The sequence below is a fragment of the Epinephelus moara genome, chromosome 20 (assembly GCF_006386435.1).
Source record: "Epinephelus moara isolate mb chromosome 20, YSFRI_EMoa_1.0, whole genome shotgun sequence".
NCBI lineage: Eukaryota > Metazoa > Chordata > Actinopteri > Perciformes > Serranidae > Epinephelus > Epinephelus moara.
The window spans coordinates 14,713,174-14,740,280 of record NC_065525.1 but is presented as its reverse complement, the minus strand read 5'-3'; the positions used below and the strand labels follow the sequence as shown (position 1 = coordinate 14,740,280).

Here is a 27,107-nt window from a genome sequence, read left to right as displayed (position 1 = left end):
CATCTGAGAGTCAAACCTCAGTGCACGGCGACTCAGGAAGCCAAGGCTGTAAACGCGGTGGGCTTCTGAGTGAGTGGCACTGGCTTTTGTCTGTGTGCTTCGCTGCCAGAAAAATCTGGTGTGGTTTTGAGGCAATATATAATGTATCTGGCCTCGCTGGCTCCACCGCACTGTGCAGTGGAAAAAGAGCGCACTTGTCTCCAAAATGGCTTTGAGATGTAATTGAACCATAATGCCTCTTATGTGAGCATCTTGCGGCGGAATGAAGATCTCGCTTGACAAATGGGCCAGAGAAAATAAACTGGCATATCTGAGTCATGAAGTGGAGAGTTGGGCTACGGACTCTTAAGCCGGCCGGTGGAGAACTGGAGCCTGCGTCGGTCTGACTGGAGAAGCTGGAGAAACCCAATCATCTGTTCGCTGACATCTGAGGCATTTCTATTATATCCCAGCTGATTATTTCTATGCCCCTTTCAACATCCTGAGGCCAGGTAGTATTTATTTCCCTTAGATCCATCATAAGATGGGCTATTTCTGCTCACCCTTCTCAGAGAGGGAGGATTCATTTTGTGATTTGATGAATGCTGCAAACCCCGCTACGCTACACCAAACTCCCCATGAGCTTTCTGATATTGAGAGACTCAGTTGCCAGGGTGAAGTGTTATGCTTAAGAGCCTCAGAACGGCTTAAGAGGCAGTTCATTACTCTTGAGTCAACTGCTTTTTTGTTCCATTTTTCTCACCTTTGTTTATTTTACTCACAGATCAAATGAATCATTTTCTCCTCGTGCTGTCTGTCGCTCCCTCCCACCTCTCCTCCACCCATTTCTTTGAACCGACTGTGTTAATTGTGACTGCCGTGACGACACATTGCAACCCGGTGCTCTTGTCTTGTTATCACGTGTCATGTCCCATCTATCACGCCTTTAATTACAACACCTCTGTTCTGCGATTGCCAACCGTCACGTCTCTGCGGAGGCTCATTCTGTTGCCTTCAAATCATCTGCGCCGACTTCTCCCGGGTTGAATGCAGCAGAGGCCTGTCACTCTGTCAGACACCTCAGAATGTTACAGAAAAAATGGGAAAAACATTGAACATTTAAGGACTCCTGTAGAGAGAAACGTGTCTTCCCTTTCTCCCCCCTCCCTTGACCCCTGCTGGCCGTCCTCCTCAGCCACTGACACGCACAGCTTGTGGCTGATGTAGCAGCATTAGGTTAGGTCATGCAGGTTCATCCCTGACGGAGGGGAGGCCGAACCAGCCCCTTACTCAGCCTGCAAAGACAGGTTGAAAGCATACATTTGTTGTTGAGAAATGTTTTCAACCGTGGACATATCTCTCTGTTTTGCTGCGTCGTCCCCAGACAAACCCTGAGCTGCCATGTCGATTGTCACCACAGGATGCCTTCTCTCCGAGCTGCATTTTGCCAACATGGCGTTCCCCTACTGCGTGCCCGTATTTGTTTGTGGTTAAAGGGCGTGGTGCTCTTGCTTAATCCCCCGAGTCCACAGCTGTAAGAGCTGTGGCTGCGGTGGCAAAGCTGCCCAGAGCTCAGAGCTCGCCCTCTGATTTTCTGTTTGTGAATGCCACATGACCGCACTCTCTCGGGGTAAAGCTGTAAGCAAATGCAAAGTTTCATTTCATGGCAACCTATATTTTCTGCTTAGTCCGCACTGGTAAAGAATAGCTTTACATCCTCCACAGAGAATCCGCTGTGCATTGCCAGTAGAAATAGTGTATACCATAAACGCTGGTTCAGAGGTAGCACTTTGATTGAATGTGGCAGGGCGGAAAGTGGTCAGGCAGTGAAGCAGTGTGACATTAATTGAATTGACAAAAATGTCCAAGTTCAGTACTGTATCAAATATTGATTTGATCCTTCCATCTAAAGTATGTACATTGTGTTTTTTGTGTCCTTCTCTGACCTTTATTTGTTCTCTTTACAGCCGTGCAATCAAGACTAATCAGGACCTGCTTCCAGAGACCCCATGGACTAATATCTTCTACGATGACTTCTGGGGCACCTTACTCACACACAGCGGCAGCCATAAGTCTTACCGGCCCCTCTGCACCCTCTCCTTCCGCCTAAACCATGCTGTGGGTGGGCTGGAGCCCTGGGGTTACCACCTGGTTAACGTGGCCCTCCACGGAGCCGTGACAGGCCTGTTCACCTCCCTGGCTCGCCTGCTGCTCGGAGGAGGCCTGTGGAGCCTGCTGGCGGGCCTTCTCTTCGCTTCTCACCCCATCCACACCGAGGCGGTGGCGGGCGTCGTGGGCCGGGCTGATGAAGGCGCTGCCCTGTTTTTCTTGCTGTCCCTGCTGTGCTACATGCGTCACTGCAAGCTGCGGGGCCACGCCGGGCCCTGGCGGCTCCTGGCCTGGTTCCTGGGCAGCCTGGTCTGCGCTGCGTGCAGCATGCTGTGGAAGGAGCTCGGAGTGACCGTCCTGGCCGTGTCGGCGCTGTACGACGTGTGTGTTTTCCACAAGCTCAAACTGCGACAGGTCATCATGCTCCTCTACAAGGTAAACACTTTGTTCTCGCCCCACAGTGCTGCTTTTTCACATGTATCCCATTTCCTGCACCCGCTCCCTGAATCTGCCAAACAGAATTGGAAAGCTGATATGTATAGGTGTGTGCTTTGTGTGCACTATATGTGTTTTTTGTTTGCAAAATAATTTGAAAAACATTTGCGAATGTATCCACAGCTGTGTCATTCGGGTCAGATTATCATGTTTTCCATTAAATCCAAGGAAACACATGTTGGGAAAGGAAAGCAAACAGAGTCATTTTTCTGTGTCTGTGCAGAAGGCGCAAACACTACTGCTGTTTTATAGCTATACCCATAAATGATTATTAATGCATCTACTGATAGGTAATCTGAGAGGAATGTAATTGATCATTATGGTAAAGAAAAATCATTATAGTAATCGGTAGGAGGGAGTTTTATTGCTTAATTCTTTCTGCCTCGGGGGAAAACTCACTCTAATAGGCTAAATTCTAAACATCAAAATTAAGATCCAGTTTAACCAATAAGAAGTTAATTAAACCAAACCCAAAGTGACAATGAGTAGCAAACTGCTCATTGGCCCATTAGTGTTTATCACTCTAAAACAGATGATGTCTTTCTAAAACATAATAATGAGAAGTGAGCTGTTTGCCACGATACACATTACAGCACTGGAACAAATCACTTTATGTCTCAGGGTCTTTCTTCTTTCATATATATATGAGACTTTGTCTGTGTTAGTATCTGTGTGTGTTTGCTTGTATATTCACATTGCGTACGGCAAGGCAAAGCGAAGAAAATGAAAACATTTTTCAAAAGAAATAGCTGAGATAACAAAAAGTAATGTCCATTTTATATTGTCTTGTTGCTTTTGAAGGATTCAGCTATCAAGTAGCCCGTTTTCGCCAACAGCTCCTGTCAGAAGTATTTACTGTTTGCCGTCTAGTCAATGTGACATCCACAACTCTCAACCCATCATAACAAATTCAACAAGACGTGTGCTCAAACGTGACAAAAGGGCTCCGGAGCAGCCAATGAGAGGGTGGCTCTCTCACACGCCCCGGCAAAGAACAACACTTAAAGATATGCCGCGGGGGAGAGGAGGGATGGGGTCAGCTAGAGAAGAGGCAGAAACTTAGAGATAGAAAGACTGCGAAAAAATGTTTTAATTGAAGAGCAAGTCTACCCCCTCCCTTTCATTGCTCAGCACAGTGTGGAAATGAAGAGTGAGGGCCTCTGCTGCTGTCCTCTCCACGCTGTCCTCTCATGATTTAAGCCTTATCTGACTCCCTGTGTCCTCTGGAGTATGGCCCATCCATTGCCGCAGGCAGACAGGCCTTCTAATGGCTTGTCAGGCATGGCTAGACTAGAGAGGAAACAGGGCCAAGAGGGCCGAGGGAGATGATGCCTCATAGCTGACAGTTTTTCAAGTTTTTGATCGAAAATCCACAAAGCCTGCTGATCCAATTGTCTTTGGGAAAAAAAATACACACAGACTGGCAGATAGTTACACTTCTGGCATGGAGCGAGCCCTACAGATTTCTTTCATGGCTTGCCATCGTGGTTAACTAACTTGGCCAGCGTCTCCGGGGGCAGATGTGTTCTGCTACAACACAGCGCGGCACATCCAGTGTAGCTTCTGAATTCCAGAGTGCTAATGCTGATAAAGGTTTTTTCTCTGATGCTGTGTAGTTTTTGTGTAACAGTATTATTGATTGTCATAATTGAGGCACAAAAAGCAAGATTTAAAAGTCTTAAGATGTTTCTTGAAGGAATTTAAAATTCTAAGTCTCATGGCAAACATTTACGGGAAAGTTGATCCACAGTTTTGGTCAGTAGTGAGTCAAGGGTTCCTCTCCATATTTCTTTGTCTTCATTGTTGGAATGCATTTAATGTTCTAGTGTTAAATTACCCTTAGAAGACAGGAGCTGGGAGTGTAGAGCAAGTTAAGTATAGATGTGATAAACCATTCAGACCCGTATGAACTAGTTATAAGATTTAAAGGAGACAGGGAGCCAGTGTTAAGATGCTAAAATCTTTTTAAATTCTTGGGTTGTCCAGTTAAAAGGGCAGTGCAATAGTCAAGACAAGAGAAGACCAACGCATGAATCTCTGTGCATCACAAAGTGCAAGATAGCATGATCTGATATATTTTCAAGGTTGGAAAATATTTGCCACTGATGGAACCTGTGTTGCTGGATGTTTAAAGCCTTTTAAAATTCTTCAACAGCAAGTTAAGTTAAATGTAGTCATATAGCCCCAAATCAGAAATCAGCCTCAAAGATTTACACCCTTTATCCTAAGCCCCCTGTGATGTTAGAAATTCTTCAGCCATTTCTAGTCAAAGCAGTGTCACAAGAGATTTCATCACTTCAGTCATTTGTAAGATTCACAGTACTAATGATTTCATTGTTGATGCTGAAACGTTAGCAAAATATATATATATATATTTACTAAGGTAAATGATGAATGACCCTTGACACCAACCCCTGCCTTCCTTTAACAAAATGATAACGTAGAAGGCTGCTAGCATACGCCCTTATTTTTTAAAATTGTACACTGCAGCTAGGGGTGGGGGGAAATGGATACAGCATAGTGTCACGATATTTTGCGTGGCGATATTGTATCAATACATGGGCGCCAAGTATCGATCTTTTATTATATACATCATCATCATCAATACAACTTTTGGTACTAGAATAATAAAATCAATCGCTTTTTCAGTCCACTAGATGGTGCTGATGTTTTTTTTCCTGGTGATGTCGGCAGAGGTCTTATTTAGCAGCATTTGGCAAGAAGTTCATCAAAACAAAGGTGGAGCCACATGAGACAGAAATCAGAAACGCGCCGTCGGCATTTCAATCAAACGTCTGGACTTATGTTGGATTTTTTGTTAACATGGAAGGATAGAAGGACTTGGATATAACACATGCGATTTGCAAGCAGTGTCATATGAGAGTATTCTGGGAATACTACAAACACTAAGTCACAGTGGATTAAACACTGCAGACCTTTTGCAAAAATGCAGCACAAGAATGGGGGATTGTGGTTTTATGAGGGTTTTGGTCAGTCTCTCTGCTTTGCATCACTTTTTGCTGCAATAAAGATGATTGAAGTCAGATGAGCAGAGTGAAAACTTTTTCTTATGAGGTAAAATTGATGTTGACAGAGTTTTCCTTTGGGGAAATAATTTGCAGTTGGGAAAAAAGGTAATAAATTGCAAAATATTGTATCGCAATACTCAGCATATCGCAATAATATTGTATAGTGACTTAAGTATCGTGATAATATCGCTATCATGGGTCCACCCCTAACTGCAGCCATCCTAGTCCAGTCTTGTGCACAATTAAATGTGGAGGGAAAAAAGCCAATATCATGTTCAACAAGTTTAAAGTGAACCGGCAACAAACTCTGGTATAATGACCTGAAAAGAGAAATAGTCTTCTTTTGCAGCTAAGAGGAAAACTCACAGTGGGTTACTCTGCATTGAGGAAACAAATAAGGAACTGCGTGGGTTGTCAGGCGCTTTTGGAAACACTCTGCAAAACAACAAACTGTTCATTCTGTTTGGAAAAGACTGTAAAGCAGCACATTTTTCCATATGGCTTCAAATTCCTGACATGCAGCTTTAAGCTGACAATTGTCATTATCCTAGCGTGTCATTTAGTCGCACCGCAGACAACATAAAAGGACGCACGGACAGAGAGCTGTCATCATCACGTCAATCATGTTAACTTGGGAGGTTTCTTGTCCGCCTGTAATGTAACGGCGCTCTGTGATCATAGATTCATATGCAGAGTGTTGTGTGCATCGTGTCCACTACGGCAGCGTACACATTCGTCTCTCTTTGTCTCTGCGGAGGGAGGCGGTCACTTTGACTGATGATAAGCAAAGGGAGTTATTCCTCAGGGCGAGTTGTGCCTTCAGCCGCCTGCATGATCATTAGTTGTGTATGGAGCTGAAAATCACAGTGACAATAAATACACCTCCCTACCTCCAGTTACGGCTCCAAACTTGGTCACCCACGCTGAAGTGTATGAATGGAAAAGCAGCGCTGTAACATTAATGTTCTCTGATAAGAGGGAATTGCATAAAAGCATGACAAAGTAACTGTCACCATGTCGCAGCTTTCTCCTTGTTTGGGTACATGAAACCCATTCTTCAGTTGGACTAAAGAGCCCCGTTTGCCGCATGACTGACAGGCCACGGTGGGCCGGCGCTGCTTTTTATCACCGAGCTCTCTGCTCAGCTGCAGTCATTTGACATTTAACGTTGGAAATGGTAAAATGGGCCTTCTTATCTGATTGTGGCGCGCAGTCAATTACATTAGAGTTTTATATCTGCTGCAAATCTCCCATTGTGTCATTACGGCTTCTGTGTGCGGTTTGAAGGTTGTAGGCAGGCGAGACGGGGAGCTTCACTGTAATTCCATGTAGGTTCATAACTCATTTCATCGGGACCTTAACTGTAGACACTCTGCATACAAATCAGAGGGAAGGAGGTAATGCATTGATATTATCTTGATTTATTGGTTATATGTTGCATAGCGGAGCTTGGAAGAGGAGAAGCATGGGCTGCAATTACCCATATGTAAAAAATAAACCCAGAAAACAATCGCTTTAAGGATAAATAATTGTTTAAAAAGAGGCATCTTACATTAAAGCATGCTGTGTTCAAATTAGGTCAGAATATATTGTCAGTTTGAATACACCATAATTACTTTGTGTACTGTGCATGAGTCCCCTCTCGCAGGCTTTTGTCTGTGTGATGTCAGCTTCAGAGCTTACATGGATCCAGTTCTTCCATTCATCAAATTTAATTGTCCCTGGGCAATACAAAATCCTTAAAGGGATTAGACAAGTGCATGCCAACTTTATAATCTCCACTAGATTCTGTGAATATTATTCAGTGCATTCAGCGTAAAAGCTAATACAAGTTGACTACTTCTGCTCGTGTTCATGTCAGCGGCACAGGAACTTCTCCAGCTGAAAGAATTAAAGAGCAGAGAGAGATGGCAAGAGAGAAACAATAGTGCTGAGACGGTAATTGAATAAGCACATGTTGGGTTAACGGTGGCGCTGGAGTCAAAGCTCTTGGCATTCTCTAGCATCCAAACCTTGGGAAAAGCTTTTAAGAAGAGATCTAGTGCAACCTTTGCAAGAAAAATATGGTGGCTTTGTGCTGCACGAAACAGTCAAAACAATTCTTTCTTACAGAATATGCCTGCGTTAAAGGGATGGCTTTGGTGGGTTTTTTTTGTTTTTTTATCTTTGAGGTTTTTTAATCATCCTGTATTCAAACTCAAAACTTAAATTTTTGGTCTAAATGTGGATGTTTTGGCCTAAAAGTACTATTTTCCCAAGCTATTCTACGAACTTTTTATCACGTCACCAGACATAGGTTTCTGCACAATGTTGTTGCAACATATAAACCCACTTCCTGCTGTGGACGCCACCTTAGTTCAACTAAATGATCGAGCCAGTGGTAGACCAGCAACTCCCATGTGCTGTGAGGTAAAATTACTATTTCTGTCAATGGAGTCTGGTGGCTTCGAAGAGATCGTAGAAAAAGCTTCTGTTCCCGTCGGAAAGAGCTGTCTGAAGGCAAGTTAAGGTGATAAAATAATCTTAATATAGCAAACACTTAAACTAATGTTATTTTTTTAGGTGCTCCTTTTTTTTAAGGAGGCTTAGATAGTATATGCTGCTGCTCCCATCTACAGCCACCAGACTCCATTGATAAAATCAGTAATTTTACCTGGCATTGTGTGACTTTCGGCGCTATCAGCGCTTTAACCTACATTACCGCTTTTTGATAACGGCTAAGTGGAAGATTCCATTTGAAACACAGAATACACAGATAGGCCTGTCCTTTAGGATGTAGTTTAACCTACTGCGACCTGTAATCTCTGATATACCTTTTAACAAGCATTACCCCCCTTCCTCTCCCTCCCTCCAGTCATTAGCCTGTATGTTTAGTGTTGAACCCACCAGCACTCACAGCGTTGATAACCGTGCCAGTGTAAATCCACAGCTAACTGTGTGCTCTAATTACTTCTCTCCAAGACATGTGCTGTCTTCAAAAGTGGAAAAAAAAGCCCTGTCATTAAATTGTTTACTCAATCTGACCTTTACAGTGGTGATATTCTCCAGTTGCCTTTGTGCCTGATTAAAGCATTTATGGCCATGTGTTCTTATGCATCGAGCTACTCCCAGGCAATGAGTTTACAGCATTCAAATGTAACAGTGTTGGCAATCGCGTAAACCGCAAATTTATGTGGAAAATACGTGCTTTTTTACGAGAGCGTTTCCTGCACAGCATTAGTTAATAGGCTCATTTTCAATGAGAGATACTGAAACACAATAGGGCTCCTAATTTAGTTTAGGAAGGAATGCTTTTTAATGTGATCTCACAGTGTTTATTCCATAGCATAATGCAGTAAATTGTCTTTCCTGAGGACTGAGGTGTTCTTTCTTTGTTAGTTGACCAATAAAATAAATGTTTAGACAATTGAAGACCGTGTAATTGGCCTGAACGCAGGCTCTGGTGATGGGAAAAACAGGACCTGTTTTGCCCTATAATTCAATGTAAACATCTTCTCTACAATTTGACTCCTTTTCTTTAGAAGTGCGGCTCTGTTTAGTCATGAGGATCCATTCTTCTTTTGTTTGACAGTCCTGCCCACATAATGCTACACTCCCTGTCCACATTTTCAACCAGAGAGAAAGTGTCAGTGAGTTCTTTTCACGCTGGGCAGACAATGCTGATTGTGAACATGCAGGTACAGTATGAGCCACAGTCCCTGAGGGGCTGACACTCAGCAACCCTTTGAAAACACTATCCAGAAATCTGATGCTTGGAAAGTGTAAACTGGATAAAGAGGAATTATCTTGCTGATGTCATGTCAACGCTGTACATCCATCAGGACTTCCTGAGCACACAAAGGCTCAGATATGTCTTCAGAGAAACTGGAGACATTCCTCTGCGATTGCTTTTGTTTGAGTCCAACGTCAGACGACGCGGCTGCTTGAAAATGATTTTCAAATCTGGGACGAGACCCAGCTGGCCCTTAGTGAATGTCAAGCTCACACACTTTATCTCTTCACACCTCCCGTCTTCTGTTCACACTTAGGCCATTAGCGCAAGGTCACTGCTTACGCCGTGTGTGTTTGTGTCTGGAGGGTGACAGAGTTGACAGAGTTTACCTGGGAGCTCAGGTGTGGTGGTGCTGGTGAGGTCGGTGAGGCCTGACCTCAGGGAGGCCAGATGAGAGATGGGGGGTCCCTCTGAACATATGCATGAATGCAGTGCATGTTTACGTGCTGAGGTGTGTGTGAGCTATAGACCCTGCATAAAAAATATGACATCCATACATACCCTTGCTGTGTATTAGATGAGGTAAAAGGAAACACAGCCCTGCCAATACATTCTTACCTGGGGCTCCACAGATGCTCCTCCATGCTCTAATGGCTCCTGTCACCGTGTGATGGATTGGGCCTGGTGGGCTCAGCTAGTGCCCCCTGCCCTCACCCACCTGCCTCTCACTTGGGGATACACACCACCGCTTCTGGTCTGGATATGGAGATGGGCAGTGGCAGGCATGCATAATGGAAACACATTTCTAGAAAACAAAAGGTTATATAGGTAGATGTTGTTGGTTGTGTAATTCTAAGGAATATTTTGACAGTATCGTGCTTAGTCACTTTCTTGCTCTGAGTTAGAAGAGAAGACTGATACCACTCTCATGTCTGCATGGTAAATATGAAGATGCAGCCAGCACTTAGCTCAGCACAGAGTGGAAACATGGTGAAATAGCTCGACATTAGTCTTGTTGTTGCTGTAAGCTCGCCAGGCAATCAGTGGAGAACCCAGGAAATTACTGCGCTCAAGAAATAGTCCCACACATGAACCCAACATGTCCTCATACCTGAATGACAGAATACGTTGTTTGCAAATGACTCCCAAAATGACAAATATGACAGCTAGAATGTACCAGCGACACATGCTTGTAGCCTAAAGCTTACAACACAGGTGCTGCCGTGGCACATCGTTTGATGCATGTCAAGTACCACCCCTAGCATACACCGGAGGCATTGCACTGCAGCTCACTGACAGATGACCACACAAAGTTATTGCTGCCTTTACTGAAATATCTATACTTCTTGCACCTCTGCATTAGCTTAAAATCATGTTTGGAGACCCTTAAATTAAACTTGATTTCTCACCTGAAGAGCCAGTTTCCTGAGATATGACTTGCCAGGCAATATCTTTTTGGCCATTGTCCTTATAACTACGGGATCGTGCGTCATTAAGCTCGGGATATTTCTTAACCTCAACGAGTCTCTCGTCATCCATTTTTTGTCACACATGAGACAGCAACAGAGTTCTCTTTATACATCCATTGTGACAAGAGGTGTCGAGCTGGTATTTACAGAGCGAGTGAGGGAAAAATGCTTTCAATTCCGGGGACGACAAGGCTGGAAATAGGACAGTGGTGTAAGGTGCTGCAGGGTGGCACGTCCAGGAGCGCTGACGTGTCTAGCTGCTGCCAGTGTGGAGTTGTGCATTGAAAATAAACGGGCCGTATTTTTTTACGTGCAGTTTTTGCCGCTGGTGTGTTTTTGGTGTAAGAGTTGCAGTTTTAAACACGTGGTTAACTTTGTGAAACTGTCACAGTTCAGTAACAAAAATTCTTGGTTAGGTCTAGTAAAAAGATCATGTTTCAGGTTAAAACAAGTGCATTTGTTACGTAACTTAAGCTACAAACAAAAATTAAGGACATTACTTAAGTTTGATCGGTAAATTAAAATAAGTCAACGTGGACACGAACATCAGTCTACTGGGTGAAAGTCCTGTGCTTCTCTGACCCATCCATCCACCTCGACATCCTCCCTACACGGACTTTCTTGCTGATTATACTATGTCACTTGGTTTCCTACTTTGCTCCTGTCATAATGTTTGCGGCCACTAGAGGTTGCCGCCTAACAATAAACAAAAATGTGGGACATAAGAAGTGTCCTGCACAGACGACCTGTACAGCCGTGTTTTGGGGGGAGGATGGTCTTGTACAACCATTTATCATTCTTTATTCGTCAGGTATTGGATAGATTAAACAAACGAGATATAACATGTTATCAGTGAGCTTTGCAGGTGCTAGCTGGAGGATTTTGTTGCCTTTGGACTGAGCCAGGCTAGCTGTTTCACCTTGTGTCCACTCTTTATGCTAAGCTAAGCTAACCAGCTGCTTATAATTGCTACATATTTGATATGAGTGGTATCTGCTCATCTAATTCTCAGCAAAAAAGGGAATATGTGTGCTTCCCAAAATGTCGAACTATTCCTTAATAAAAAGCTGCTGTTACTTTAGTCTCCCACTCTGCAGAATAAGACATACAGTAGCAGGGTAATAGTGAAGACATTCCAAACACAGATGACTGAACAGGTCTTTCGACCCCTGAATGTCTTCGCTGTGGGGTAAAATGAGGCGAGCGCAACCACAGTGATAGAAAGTGACTCGAGCTGGGTTTGCTTCGGCCTACCGTCCATCAGGCGTAAGTGAACCTGACAGGCAGGGTGCCAGCGACAGCCAGAACAGTAACCCTGACTGTGCCTGCTGTGAGAAGATGGGAGTGGAGAGAAAAAGGGTGAACAAACCCTGAAACAAAGCCTCGCGTCAGTATGAAAAACAAAAGTGAAATACAGCGTGCGGCTTGAAATATTGCACACCACCCCTTGCTTCGCTTCTCACTGAAAATGATCACATACCCTGTTCTTTTTATAGTCGGCATGTCGATAGTGGCATGTTATGTAAGACCTCAGTCCTGGAGAGGAATGTCCCGCAGCACCAGTGTCCCGCAGCATTGGGTTGTCTTAATGGATGCCTGTATAGATCTGCTGGTTTGTCTGTTTTCCCAGCATCGTTAAGCTCTTACAAGAGATAATTGATTCACACAGAGATATTACATCAAATAACAAACTCAGGGTAAAGAAATTCACCTCATTTTAATTAACTGAGACATGTTTCAGTGTATTTTCTCTCTCTGGACAGCCCTGAACCACATCGGACCGACTCTTCCAACACATTCTTAGCTCAATTGTTATTTTATATTCAAAGATTTGCAAACTATAGTTTCGTACTTCAGCACAAGTGAAATATAGTTTGGGCCTTTGTTTCAGTTGCTGACCATACTTACTATTTATGGCTCCTTTTTATGGTCTCAGCAAATAAACTGGCATGTAAAATCAGTCAGCCAGGGCTGCATTACTGAGACTTCCCGCTACCATACCAGTAAAAACAAAAGGGTCAAAGCATTTGTTAGGCCTCATGTGGACATGTAGTGCAGTTTCAGAATAAATCTACATTTTATCCTTTTTTCTTTCTCTTTGAATTACATAGTTTTGTTACTCTAATTGAACTGAAAGAAGTGTTTTGTTTGAAACAATACAGTTTGATTATGTACATAATTTTACACAGTGCAGAGTTGTTCACAAACTCTATTAGTTTTAGAGTTATCTTTTTATTGAGCTTTACGAAACAATGAATATGAGAACCGGAGCAGCTCAAAGCCTAATAACAGATTTACAGTACTCTTGGGATTTTTCTCATGTTAGTTGTTTGTGTACTTCGCACTGTAAATATGGCTTTTAGAAATCCCAATCAAAACAAGCACCACCAGATATCCAATAAACTATAAACTGCTGCCAAAATCTTTCCGGTGGACGAGAGAAATGAAATCATTCAGATGTGGAACAGGCAGACTGCCACTTTCAACAAACAAAGGAGACAAATGTAGGCCTATCTACAAGTTCTCTCATCACGTCCTGTAATAGTCACAAAGGCTCCTAAAGGCAGAGCGGTCCAGTCTATTACCTGAATAGATTCAGTCCCAGCAGTAATTCCCCTTCTGCATGCTGCTACAAAAGACCGCTGCGTTTTGCAGCAGAGGTCCTATCATCACCGCTGGCGCTCCCAGCACAGGGGGCGAGAACTGAAGAGAAGCGGGACATGTGCGAAAGACACGCAGAAAAAAAAAAAGTGTTGTAGAGGAGGGGAGAGACGTTAATGGACGGGGCAGCCAGGGGACAGAGAGAGGGAAGGAAAGAGAGTCTGCTGGAGACATTTTCAGGAGGAGGCAGAGTCTGTGTGATGCTCCTCCGTCAGACGGCTGTCGCTCCCCATGAACCATCAGATGCTGGATGCTCTATTTTAGGATGCACAGGCTGGGGACTCATAAACCAAGCTGGTGCTGTAGCTGTTTATTAATCATGGGATTTCAGTGAGTCATAGAGGTTGTTCTCTGAGCACATATGAAACCTGCATTTTTATTTATTTGTTTAGTAATGGTTTCCAACATTTATTCTGTATTTAAGTGTAGTATATTTCATGTTGATGTGCGTCTCCTTCCTTACAGTGCTGCTAAACCTCTGTTATTGGGTTCTACATATGGTTATGCTCAGAGGCTTATGAAGGCTTAGGAAAAATATATTTAGGGGATTTTTTTAACATGAAAATGGCAATTAAAATCGAATTTGTTTATTGAAATAAATAAACAAATATACTATATATGGGCCTACAATTTTTGCCTCTATTAGTGCTGGTTTTAATGGTAATGTTTCGCACCTTTATACAAGCAGACAGGGAAAAAAAAAAGCTCTCAATTACAACTTAAATTAAAGCAGTGTAAATTCACAAACCTCAATGCCAAGTTTCAGCCACAGCACAAAACCCGTGGCTGTGGGAGGGTGGGGAAATTTTTATGGACCGACCCACAAATCAGCCAGCAAACCAAACGACAGAGCGAGCTATATGGTCACAGCAGTAAAGGCAAGATATGATAATGTTCTTAACAACATTTACTTTACACATACAACATTATTTGCTGTGACGAAAAGTAACGGCAATCTTGTCCTGAACATACAGGAAAATGTTTAGGTATTTTCAAATGTCGTCAACCTTTCTTAGATTCAAGGATTCTCGTATTTTCCCAGCAGGGGTGCCAGGTTTTCCCTAACTCCATCTTCTTGTTTGAGATGATTTGCTGCTTTTCTCTGTCGTGTGTGATGTTAAACTGAAGAGCCTGGGGCTTTAGACTGTGGTTAGACAGAGCAGGTGGCTTGGGAGTGTTGCCTTGGGCTGCTTGTGACAAGCACTTTTGCTGCTTTGTGGCATTTAGGTATACACGTGTAGTCATTCATTTTCCTCACACATTTTGTTTTTTCTTCTCTTCTCTTCTCCTCTCCTCATTTAAATACTTATTCATAAAGAAGAAAGATGATGTACTTTATTATTTTTTCACTCTGTTGTCATACACACACATGCACAAACAGGACCATTACATGCATTATATGGAGGCAAACTGGCACCTCTCCAGCCACTAGTCCACGCTCCATATTTGGTCCTGACGGGGATTTGACCCACTGATTCTGAACCCAAGTCCCTATGGGCTGAGCTACACTTATTAGCGTGTTGTAACTGCATTATTGTTGTTTTACATTTCTGTTTATTTCTGAAAATGACTGAGATACATGTTGTAGCTGCGACAGATATAACTGTAGGCAGTGTGTATTAAAGATGGGGTTTTTATTCTGAGATATCTGCTGGTCTGAAAAGTAAAAATGAGTCTGTGTAGCGTACATAATGGGCAGCATTGTGTCTCCATGGGCATGTGCTCTAGGAAGATGAGGATGTGGAGTCATAATGATTTGCTCTGTTGTGAAGATTGTGATAGGATCTCAGAACTTGTTAATTCAAAATCATAATGTTATCTAGCTAAACCATGTGAGACTGGTGTAGGGAGGGACAGTGTGTGCTTTTTGAAATATCCACTTTATCTCGACATGATTTTGTGATCATGAATGTTTGTTCTGTGAGAGGAACACAAAGAAGACATTGTGAATTTTTGATAATAAATCTGAGATAAGATTGGTGCATCTTTGGTCCAGAATTATTCCCAAAATCTTCCACTGAGTTCTTCTTCTTGTCTTTTTTATATCCCAGTTTATCAGTCTAACCCTTTTGGCATGTTAATGCAGCCATGAAAGACAGAGTGCTGCTCTTTAGCTATTTTCCCCTCATTTCTGCTCTTGCGCTACTCTCTAATTGTTTTCAAATTCTTTCTTGTTTAGCTGCTGAGTTGCAGTTTTTGTCCTTAAAGATTCAGTCAACCGTGTGGACTAAATGGACTCTGGCCCACGCCCAATTCTAATTTCTCCTCTGTGACACACTGGAATGATTATCGCAGTGGTAAAGCGAAGCCACACGGGACAATCTTTCGGTTGTAAACATGGATGCAAATTGTGGAAAGAATCCTGCTCCACAATGGGATCTGCGAAGAGACGTTCAGTAGCGTTGAGAGTCACATTGATTAAATCCTGTCATTATTTGTGACCAGTGCTTGATGTTGCAACGTTAACCCAGCTTAAAACTTCCCTTCAAGACTCATAATATTACAAAGTTATATTATGTATACACATTTGCATAACAGTTTGTTTTACCTCTGGCATGATATCCAACTCAGGATTAATAATGCATTAATATCCTGGCTGTGAATACCCTTCACCATCCTGTCACAGAGAGATTGCACCAAAAGGAGACATGCAGGTGCTTGATTTCTCTACCAGCACGTCTGGGAATTCCTCTCTCAATCCCAGGATTCATTGGTAATCTCTGGGCGTACAGGTGTAGAATTGAGTTATCATGCCCTTGTGGGAGTTCAATCCTGCATATGGAGGCTCTGAGACCTACAGAAAGATGTTTGCCAGCGTATTCTCACAGCATTGAAGGTTTTCTGTCGGATCTCTCAGGCTCCTTCTCTCTTTCTCTTTGTCTCTCCTGGGTGCGCTTTATATTCCTCTCTGTCTCTGGCCAGTTTTGATTTACGTCTTTGCTGAAAACTACAAATTAAAGTAATTTCATGGTCCTTAAGTGACTTTTATGATTCTGGGATGATTTTATGAGCTTGATCTATGGCTCCATTCCTTTACAAATGAAGCAGTGCCCTTTTGGGATTCTCAGTTAATTCTACCAGGCGGATATTCTCTGAAAGCTCCAGGTTTTTAATTAAGTTTTGGAAAAAGAGCAGCACCACCTGTATGTTTGTATTCACCTTGTATTTCTTATCAACAAAGGGTTCGGTCTAAACTGCAAATAATGCATTATTATTACTTGTATAACCCTTTATTGTTATGTTCTCTTCAGTTTTATTCTTGTAGCAAACTGACTAAATGTCATATTTATATTTTAACACAGTGAGCAGATAGAGAGGATGGTCCTATTATATTTAAACCACCCTGCTCTTTTAAATTAGCCATGCTGGCTGAGGTGCTCGAGGGATTACAGCGTCTGTTTGTCCTCCACTTTGGTCCAGATTGAAATGTATCTGCCATTATTGGATGGATTGCTATTAAAATTTTGTGCAGACATTTATGTTCCCCTCAGGACAATCTGTAAAAACTTAAGCGTTACATTTTTAATTTTCAATTTTCAAAGGTCAAAACTTTTATTTGTCCAATGCTCACTGGTGTATGACCACGTGTCTGTAAAATTATGACATTCCCCTTCAGCCTAAGCTGTACTTTGTGTTTAGTCCAAAATAGCATAACACAACAAACTTCAACCCCTTTTCCACTTGACAAAAACCCATTAACACCCACTAATATCTGACTTTTGTCTGTTGTGGAAAAGGTTACAATCTGCTTTTACTCCATGGTCAAATGACTCGGCTGTAGTTAAGGGTATTTATCGGCTCCAGCATCAGCTTTGATCGGCAGTAATGGAAATATGACACCAGGGTAGATGCGCTAATTTCGACTCATTTGCCGGCATGATGCAATAATAGGCCGCCACAAAATACTGTCCATCTTCGTCTCAGCAGCGCTCAAACAATGTTCAAAATTCAGTCGGCATAGATTTCGAGAGGCAGACTAAATAAGTAAGTGATAATGTAAAAAAGGAGTAACACAACATTTTGATAGGCCTTCATGCTGCTTTCTCCTGTTTACTAACCTGATTTCTGGCGCCTCCATGGCGTCTGACATTACACACCAGAGGAAATGAAAAACAGAAAGGCATACTCATCTGCTGCAATGTGAAAGCAGTCTGTTGTCTCTTTGTATGTGTGCATATATGTGCTAATTTTGGTGAAAAATAACGTGAACATCGTAAATATTCGCTGCTAAACAATTCGATTGTTATTGCTAGCTTGTTAGCGTGTTAAATTTGGCATTTAGTTCAATGCACTGTTTCACTTAAACCTGTAATAACTGATTTATTTTTCCACTTGTGGCCAGCATTAACAAGTTGTGAACACAAAATTGACACATCATCACCTTAAAAGTTGAGAAATTGTTAGCAACAGTAGCTTATTTACACATCCAACAGTTATGTAAATATCTGTCTCTTAAGCTGATAAATGCTCCATTATGTTCACCAGCTAGATCCAAACTTTGTCTGTCTGCTGTTTGGAGCTGAGCAAAAAATGTACAGTGGGGTTTTGGAGCTTTTTCACTGAAAATAGCTGCCCGCTGTGGCTGAAAAATGATGCTGTGAAAGCGGTGAGAGTGAACCAAAACAGAGAAGTTGTGGCCAGAGAGCTAAACAATGAGCTGAAACTCACTGTAAATCTACATACAGCGGATCAGACGTGCAGATTAGGGTGATAATTTTCTGCAGGTGCAACATTACAAGTGACTCCTTTCATATTGTCACATTGTTTTCATGTTGTTAGTTGATGTGTGTAAGTGTGGACTTGCTCCTTAGAGACACACTCAGAAAATCTTCGGACTGCTTTTCATTTATCTAAAAAAAATCAAGGTTCCACTGGTAAAAAGAGGAACACTATCATTTGATGATGAATCTTGACCTTGGCTTCTTTATGGTTGAAGCTTGTTTCTGCTGTTCGTCATCATCCCACACCGCAAGTCATCTTTTTACGTTTCCTGAGCTCCTCTCGTGCTTGTTACCAGCCAGTATAAACAGCAACAAATGGCATGCTGTCACTGAGACATGGTGGTCAACCGTAACATGACACACCAGAGAGCTATTTTCAAAAAGTGGTTCAGGGAAAAAATGCAATCGGAGCAATTCTCAACATCTGACATCCCTCTGACAGTATATCTGCCTGGCTTTGGACCCTCGCTCTGGCTTTGTGCGCCTCATTTATGCATGTTCTGTAGGAGCTTACCGCCTCCCTAAACCCTGCAATACAATGGCTCTGATCTCCCAAATGCATAGTAATGACCAGGAATCCACGCATGGACAGGACTAATCTAATTTAGATACAACATGCCTCGGAAACAGCACATTCTTATTTATTTATTTATTTATTTTGTCGAGAGCCCATGAGCAGCACGGAGCATAAAGCACTTCCCTCCAACCCACATTTCATTCCCCTCCGTAGAGCTTGAATCAGCATCTTGTCACAGCAAATTTGCAGTAGTGGTCACACAGTCTAGTTGGCCCTCGCAGTACAAATAAATACGGGAAACGAAGGACCAGAAATAAGGAACACTCCGTTTATTTTTCAAACCATTACTGTGGTTTCACTCAATAAATATCTCCTATGAAATGTTAAGGGTTTGAGTCGACTTCGGTTTTCCATTGTCATTATGTCCTTATTGTTTGGTCTGCCTGACGCTTTCGCCTTTCCCGAATATGACTTCAGTTTGTATTGAGTAGTAATGAAGATGAATTTAGAGTTGTTTCATTTTCTGGGCTTTTCACTTACTTTAAACGAATCGCCATGCGTGACCTTGATGTGGCCGTGTGACTCGGCAAATGCACTTCGAAAAATAACAGAAAACAAAATTTTTCTTGCCGCTTCGAGCGAACGGGTCGAGTCGGTGCGTGTGGTAAACTTCAAGAGATCAAACTGTTGTGACTTTTGGAAAATACAGTGAGAAGTTTTGTTGCTTTTCCGTACGTTTTATCAACTCAAGTTTCAGCAACCACTGAGAAGTTGGCAAAGTGGAGGATTTTCCATTGATTAGCTGTTTATGTTCTTTGCCCTGGGCACTCCTTCATCTTCCTCCTGCCTACCTATAACACACTTCTTCATCTAAACTCAAGCAGAAGTTCAGATTTCATCCCCCCCAGAGGCACCGTCTGGTTGACAGAATGAGATATGTTTTTCCTATGCCGTTATAAATCTATAGATGCCTGATTGCCACTGATGACAAAATAAATGTACTGTGATTATGGCACTGGGAGAGGGAGACCCTTTGTGACCCCTAAACAAGGATCATCTGGCTCCAGCATGAAAAGAAGACATTTCGTAGCCTGATTGGGACATCTAAAATAAGTGTGTTTAAAGTGAGTCGAGTTGGAATGTTGAGTGAAGGTTTCAAAAGAAATGGATCCCGTGTTGGTTCAATGATTATGGTTAATAAAAGCTGACCAAGGGAGCATGAGCTGGCGTGTTTTACGACGTCTTGGTCGGAAATTTTCTTGCTTGGATTTATTTGCTTTCGCCACGTGCATTTAAATTCCAGCTCTTTTTTCACGGTAGGTCTTTGGAGATGGGCAGTAATACGTAAAAGAGAAAGTGTTTCTCTTTTTCACATTTAGCACAGAAACTTCACCTGTCAGTGGCTTTCATCCAGATTTAGGCACCGCACTTTCCCACTTTCTCCTCCCTCCTTTGTAGCCTCGCACATATCCCCCTCACTGCTGGAAGCAGCGTGTTTTAAATTCTCTTATCTTTAAGGTTTCACAGTCAATAAAAGTCTGTTTTTATCTCCAACGGATTCCTGCTCATCACTGGCCTTTTTCCAAGGCTTTGCTTCTTTCTGAGGCGGATCCTCTCCCTCTCCCATCTTTGTGCTCTGTGTATCCGCCAGCCAGACCAGCTGACTCTGTGGGTTTTCTGATGGGTTCACACGGGTTAAAAGCTTTGATCATAAGCGGCGCGAGGCAGGTCCGCTGTGGGGTTTGACTCCGTGACCTTTCACACCACTCAGCCCGCGATCTAGCTGTCCTCTTGCCTCTAAGTAAACTATGTACTGCACCTACACAGTCATTTATAGAGTTATCTATCCTAAAGTGATGACAGCACTTATCTTGTAGCTTATCTTAGCTGCATGACAAATTTAGGAACATGAATCTATTGCATGTGCCTTGGAATGACCTAAGGTCTAAATTGCTAGAACCTCTTTTCATACAGTAGTTTGTGGAAAAATTAAGAGAAAAAAGAGGCATTTCTTGGGTGTTCACTCGCTGAGGCAAGTGAGTACGCCTGTCACCTTTCAGCTTAACATTTTGCAAAACTCAGTGTTGCTTATTTAAATATAAAGTTTAGCATATTTGTTCACTTCTTGCCAAGTTTTAGAGGTTTTAGTTTTTAGTTTTAGAGAAGATTCATACTACTCTCATATCTGAATAGTAAATATGAAGCTAGCCGGTTAGCTTAGCGTAGCACAAAGACTGGAAACAAGGAGAACAGTTAGCAAGCTAATTTCTTATTTCCTTGGATGGCGAAGGCATGACCTGCCCTACTTTCCCTGTGATTGGCTAGTACTTGTTGCCTTTGTTGGTAAGGTTTAGGCAAGAGGAGTGGGATTGTTTAGGGTAAGCATGTCAGGGTAAGCCAGTCAGAGGCAGAGTAGGGCGGGTCGTGCCTTCGCCATCCCAATGCTGTGGTCACTGTAGTTAAGCGTGATGCGCTACACGTATAAGTTGAGCTGGTGTCGATTTTTTTCAGTGTTCCAATGATGCAAGGAAGTGTCAATGAATCATGTGTTTTTGTTTTTAGCTTTGGCACTGTGTTGATTAATGTAGTTAGCCGATGCTATGCTAGCTTTATGTGCATTTTGGTGGAATTGGGTAGGCGAAATGTGATGTTAAAATTGGACTTAGGCATTGATTAAAAGCATGGATATTTTTCTTCACAAACATACTTTTTTTCTTTTCTTAACTGAATAACTTGAGGGTGGCATAGAGGTGCAGTGGTTAGCATTGTCGCCTCACAGCAAGAGGGTTCCCAGTTCGAAACCCCGGCATGGGAATCCCCTTTGTGTGGAGTCTCAGTGTGTCATCGTGGGTACTCTGGCTTCCTCCCACAGTCCAAAACATAAAGGCTAGGTTAATTGACGACTCTAAATTGGTCGTAGGTGTGAATGTGAGCATGGTTGTCTGTCTCCAAGTGTCAGCCCTGTGTAGTCTGGCGACCTGTCCAGGGTGTACCCGCCTCTCACCCAGTGTCAGCTGGGATAGGCTCCAGCCCCCGCCATGACCCCCAACAGGATAAGCGGTTACAGAAAATGAATAAATAGCTTCAGGTGACATTCAGTTGAGGCGCTTTGTAGCAGACGCATACAAGGCCGTGCAACAGTGTAGCTGGTCATGCTGTTGAGTTGTCGCTTGTAGTGTTAATTCAACAAAAGGAAAAAAACTTGCAGCTAACATGGAGTTTTGTCATCCCCGAGAGGTTGTTATGTTGCCCAGCAAAGAAATATCCACTTTTTTCTGACCAGACGGATGATATGTTATTTAGTGAGTTCTAGAGGTGTTGGTAACCTGATTTTGTTTCTTTCGGACAGAGCCAGGTTAGCTGTTTCTCCTTGTTCCCAGTCTTTATGCTAAGCTAAGCTAACTGGCTACTGGCTTTACTGTAGCTTCATATTGATTTAACTCCTATCTCTAACTCTAACTGAACACATTTAACAGTCTGTAGATTAAGTCAGAAATTTTTAGGCTGAAATTTTTCCCCAGTTTATTTGTCACTGCAGCATATATGGCTATAAAACTGTCCAAAACAAAATGCAACAGCTTGCATATTCAGTGCATGAGAGCAAATTATCAGACATCAGCTTAATCACATTTTAAAAACATGCACCAGCTGTTGGCAATCCATAACACGTTGTTAGGAAGTGCAATAGTCGGGCTCTTATCTTGTCTTTCCCGCGTACAACCAGGTTTTTACAACCAAAGGTTCTTTACCATCTCAGAGGAGGGGATCACACCAGCTGCAGCTGATAAGATGGAGAAAAGATAGGTGGTGAATTTGTGGTCCATCAGCCACGGGCTTGATTAGTTGAACCAGCGGTCAAAGAACAAGGACACAGTGTATTTCCATCCATCAAACCTGTAGAAAAATTTATGCAGACTTTTTAAGGGGATCTGGCGCTCTTACCGAATTTGAGCTCTCTGTAGGTGTGTGTGTGTGTTTGAAGGCTTTGAAGGTGCTTATACTCTCTGATTGGTACCCAGAGCTCATTTTCACTTCCATTACAAGTCTATCAATGTGAAGCCGGATCTTGATGAAAGGCCCTCTGCAGACAATTGATCTCAGTAATGATGAAGAGGAGGGGATAGGTCAGACATGCCACTTCTTCTTTCACAGGATTTTCTCGGAGGTGCTCGCTGGAGTGTGAGCCAGTCACGGCGCTGCAGTTTGATGGGCTAGTTAGATGTGTCGTGTGATGGATGGCTCTTAAAACGCTGTTGAAAAATGGTATGGTGTGTGCATCAGCCAATTATGCAAAACAGGGCTGTGTAGCCAGAGAATGGCGTACTTTCTCCAAACTAATTAATTAAATTTCTCTCTCAGGTCTCCCTATTTTATTTTGCCACAAACCCTCTTTCACAACACCCTGGCGGATGTTAAAAAAAAAAAAAAAAAACTTTTTAGATCGAGGTTTCTTCTCAGTCAATTCAACCTAATCAAAGTGTGGAGGGGAAAAAAGGCAGGCACAGGCACAAACAGGGATTCCGTAATTGGCCTGTTTTGCATTTCATCTCCAAGGATATTTTATTCACATGCCTGGCTTATAAAAGCTAAATTGTTTCAATTCTAAACTGATTGCGCCTGAAACACAAAAGGGAAGAAAAAGAAAAACACTGCCCCCGTGCCTCCTATGGGGTTTTTGCTAAATCACTTATTTCTTACTAAACTGGATTAAAAACAAAAGACACAAAGCTGGAATGCCTTGGTTTTCCTGCATAATAGAGCTACAGCACCCGGGGAGCCGTTGCCCGGCTGGTAACTGAACTTATGCTTTTGAATGGTAGATATTTTAACCGCAGGCATATTATGGAGGATGCACGTCTGTTTATTCAAGAGATAATAGACTTAGGGTTCGTGTTGTCCCCCCAGTAATGTGTCCTCCAGATCATCTCTGGAGCACTTCCTGTTTGCTTGCTGCCTGTACACGTCTTTGCTTTCACGTTTATTTTCCTTAGAAAGTCAGAGCAGTTGGAAAAGTAGGCCAAGAGGAGGAGCAGTGGGGTTACAAATGTGTGCTGAGGTGCAATCAAAGGATTGTTTTATGTTCTCAATACTGCCCAAAGACTTTATTCTGCATAGAAAGAGGGAAATCTCAATGTGCAAGTGCAGCACAAGAATGTAAATGAAACAGCGCCTCGGTCCTCAGCGTCGACATATGGATGTGGTTAAGGTGGTGGTGTCTGAGTTTGTGCTGCGTCTGGGAAGAGTCAGTATGACATATCTGTTTGTCACAGGGCCAGGTATGAGTATGTATGGGAGCGGTGCCAGGTTGTCGTCAGCACTTCAGAGGTGTATACACGAAAACATGAAACACACATGCCAGCTCCTTGCCCTACGGACGGTGGTCTCATCACAGCGGGAACAAAGCTGCTTTGCAGAATCAAAGGTACTGCACAAATCAGCCATAAACAGCACAGAAATTAGCTCAGAGGAGGGTGTTGTCTGGCTGGGAAGCTGGCACTCTGCCCCATGCATATAACACCCAATTTTGGATGACCTGTTCACTCTAAAAATAGAGGAAAGTTCTCTTCCACTCTCTCCTCTAGAGTGCTTTAAGTTAACTTTGAGGTGGTGTCTCATAAGCCCACGCCTGGGCTGGAGAGGGGACTTGAGAGCCTGTAGAAGAGCCTCGTAAATCCAAGCTGGATCTCCCTGAAGCAGTGATTGAGATGTATTAACACTGCTCAGCAAGCCTCGCTGGCAAAGTCTGCACAAAGTACAGCCCCTGGGCCTCACGGACCACTTCAGTCCACTTCATCTCTTTGTAGAGTTTCTGCTCACCTGCTCAGATTGAAAAGTGGCCACAGGACTCCACTCTGGTGATTTTAGGGATTGACTCAAAGTGCACATTGAAACCTGGTGTGTCAGATTTGAAGAGGATGATCTCCTCCCCTCCATCCATCCATCCTTAAATCCATCCTAAAAGTTCATATGAAGTTCACATGACAGATTTTTAGTTTAGTTTGTAGTAGGGAGTGGTACTTTTGGGGGATTGATCAATTTAAATGTCACTGATATCCTTGGGGAGTTGTTACAGTATATTTGATGAGCACGTTTGTGCACTTGTTACTAATCAACTGTAGCTGCTTGTTTGGAACTTTGTATTACTTGGTCAGTGTATGTTCATTGTTATTTTAGGGTAGCTTTTAGGGTGCAAAAGTTTGCTTGCTTTGGTCAGAATCAGGGACTGACTTTCTGTTCAGTTGCATAATTGCCTAGAGTTGGTTCGTGTTCTCATGGCAGCATTTACAAGCGGACCAGATCAAATGCCTGTGTCAGAAAGCTGCTCTTGGTTGGTCAGAATTTCCATGCGGGAAAAATCCTGGAAGTAAACAAAACGTTACACTGCAAGATAAATGCAACACTTTTTAATGTCGCAATGGAGGGACGACTACGCGGGTTGATTTTAGCGCTGGTCATCGTGTACTATATTGCTTGCATTGTTCATTTTAGTCAAACCGTACAGTTTGAAAACGAGGCGCGGCTCCATCTAGAAAACAATGTGTTGATGCATTGGATGAGCTGAATGGGCATATTAAGGCAGTACAGGAGGAGCCGCACATTAATAATCCTCCGGGACTGTAACATGCTCATGCTTTTTTTAACCCAAACAATGTGTAATGCGACTGCAGTTGGTTCGGATCAAGATCGGAACATGATCTCACCACAAACGAACTGCACCAGAGTTCGGTTGTAACCAGACAGAGACTGCCTCTTCAAGAAGGTCTCAGTCCGGTTGCTTTCAGAATTTTGAAAAAAACTGCCCTAACAAACCACACTTAGGGGTCAAACGAACTTGGGGTCAGTTGAACTGAATCAAACAGGGCAGGTGTGAAAGCACCCTTAGACCTCATATGTAAATTGTAGGCTACGTCGAACTGGCCCTAGAAATAATATTCATGTACAATTAATGTGAAACAGCAAATGTGTTTTTGGGGAAACGTAATGTCAAGCAAATTATGTTTGCTAGTAACATTATGAAGAAATTTTTCAAAATAAAATATCTTGCAAGTTGCAAAAATGCTGATACTGAACGAATCAATAAAATGTTCACTAAAAATATTTTTTCAGTTTTTAGCAAAATGTTCACTGACAACATATTTCAAATGTTTTCCGCCCAAACAGTATCCACTCGTAGTGATTATAGCATTATTCTTACCTTTTGTATTAACATTTAACCAAAATCACAATCTATCCCGAACCTTAACTGAAGTGCGTCGGTTGCCGAAACCTAAGACAGGACTCTTAGTTATTTTGTCTTTCATTAAAATGTAGCCTAACCAAATTCACAATCTTTTCCTAACGTTAACCAAAGTGCTTTTGTTGCCTAAACCTTAGACAGGAGTCAGGAGGCAAACCTGAAGTACTAGTGTCAAGGTCCTGCACTTTGTACGCCCACCATCCTCCAGAACCACCACTGTCCGAAGCCTGCGTGGTACATGAATGTAGCAGGGCAGCACTTACATTGCAGCAACTACATCATTAAGAAACATATGGAAATAAGTTCTTGGAGACAGGATTGGTATAACAGTAAAGAAGACAATCAAATATTGTCATCTTGTCAAATACTGAAGGAGTGTGACATTTTGTTAAAAGGCAACAGCTAGCAGCCAGTTAGCTTAGATTAGCACAAAGAGTGACCACCGGGAAACAGCTAGCTTGGCTCTGTCCAAATGCATCATACCAACATCTCTTAATCTCACAAATGAACACATTATAGCATGTTTGTTAACTCCGAACAAAAATCTAAGTACACAAAATAAGACATGGTGTTTTTTTACATTGGGGGTATATAGCATACTTTGTTATGCTAATTATTTATGCTAAGTTAAGATAAAGCTGCTAGCTGTAGCTTTATATTTATTGTACAGAAAAATGGTATCAAGCTTGTCAACTATTCTTTGAACTTGAGTTAAAGGACACATCCCATCTAGTCTTTTTGGATTTGTGTTCATGTGTTTGTTTTAAGCACGCCTCAGTGGTTAGTCCCACAGTCAGCAGGAACATAGATGCTGCATTCCTGTGTGTCACTGAGGGCTAATTAAAAAGATAGATAGTCATGGTATTATTCTTTGTTCAACAGGAAATAGGAATTATTATTTCTTTTTTAACCAGAATATTTAAACGTAATTTTTTGCTCCCATGCACTTTCTGCTCTAGCCTTTCACTTGAACTGGCACAGTTTCAGTCACCCATTTAATTTTCACATGACAAAACCCCACTTTGCTCACATTTTTGGAACCTTGCATTATGTTATCAGTCGTATCTGTGCACACCAAACAGATGTTTGTAATTTTCCTGTTTTTATTTCTAATAGCATTGAGATAATGATGATAGTTTGGCATATTCTCCATTGTTGTATTGTATTGTAGTCGGTTG

General features: G+C 42.4%; 1 protein-coding gene across 1 annotated transcript in view; it reads left to right on the top strand.

The window, feature by feature from the left end:
• The window catches only part of tmtc2b (transmembrane O-mannosyltransferase targeting cadherins 2b), a 123,450-nt gene that overhangs the window by 53,759 nt on the left and 42,584 nt on the right, over positions 1–27,107 (top strand). The window contains exon 2 of the mRNA XM_050073771.1: positions 1,947–2,523. Within this exon, the coding sequence (XP_049929728.1) occupies positions 1,947–2,523 (577 nt within the window). The remainder of the gene's footprint in view (positions 1–1,946; positions 2,524–27,107) is intronic.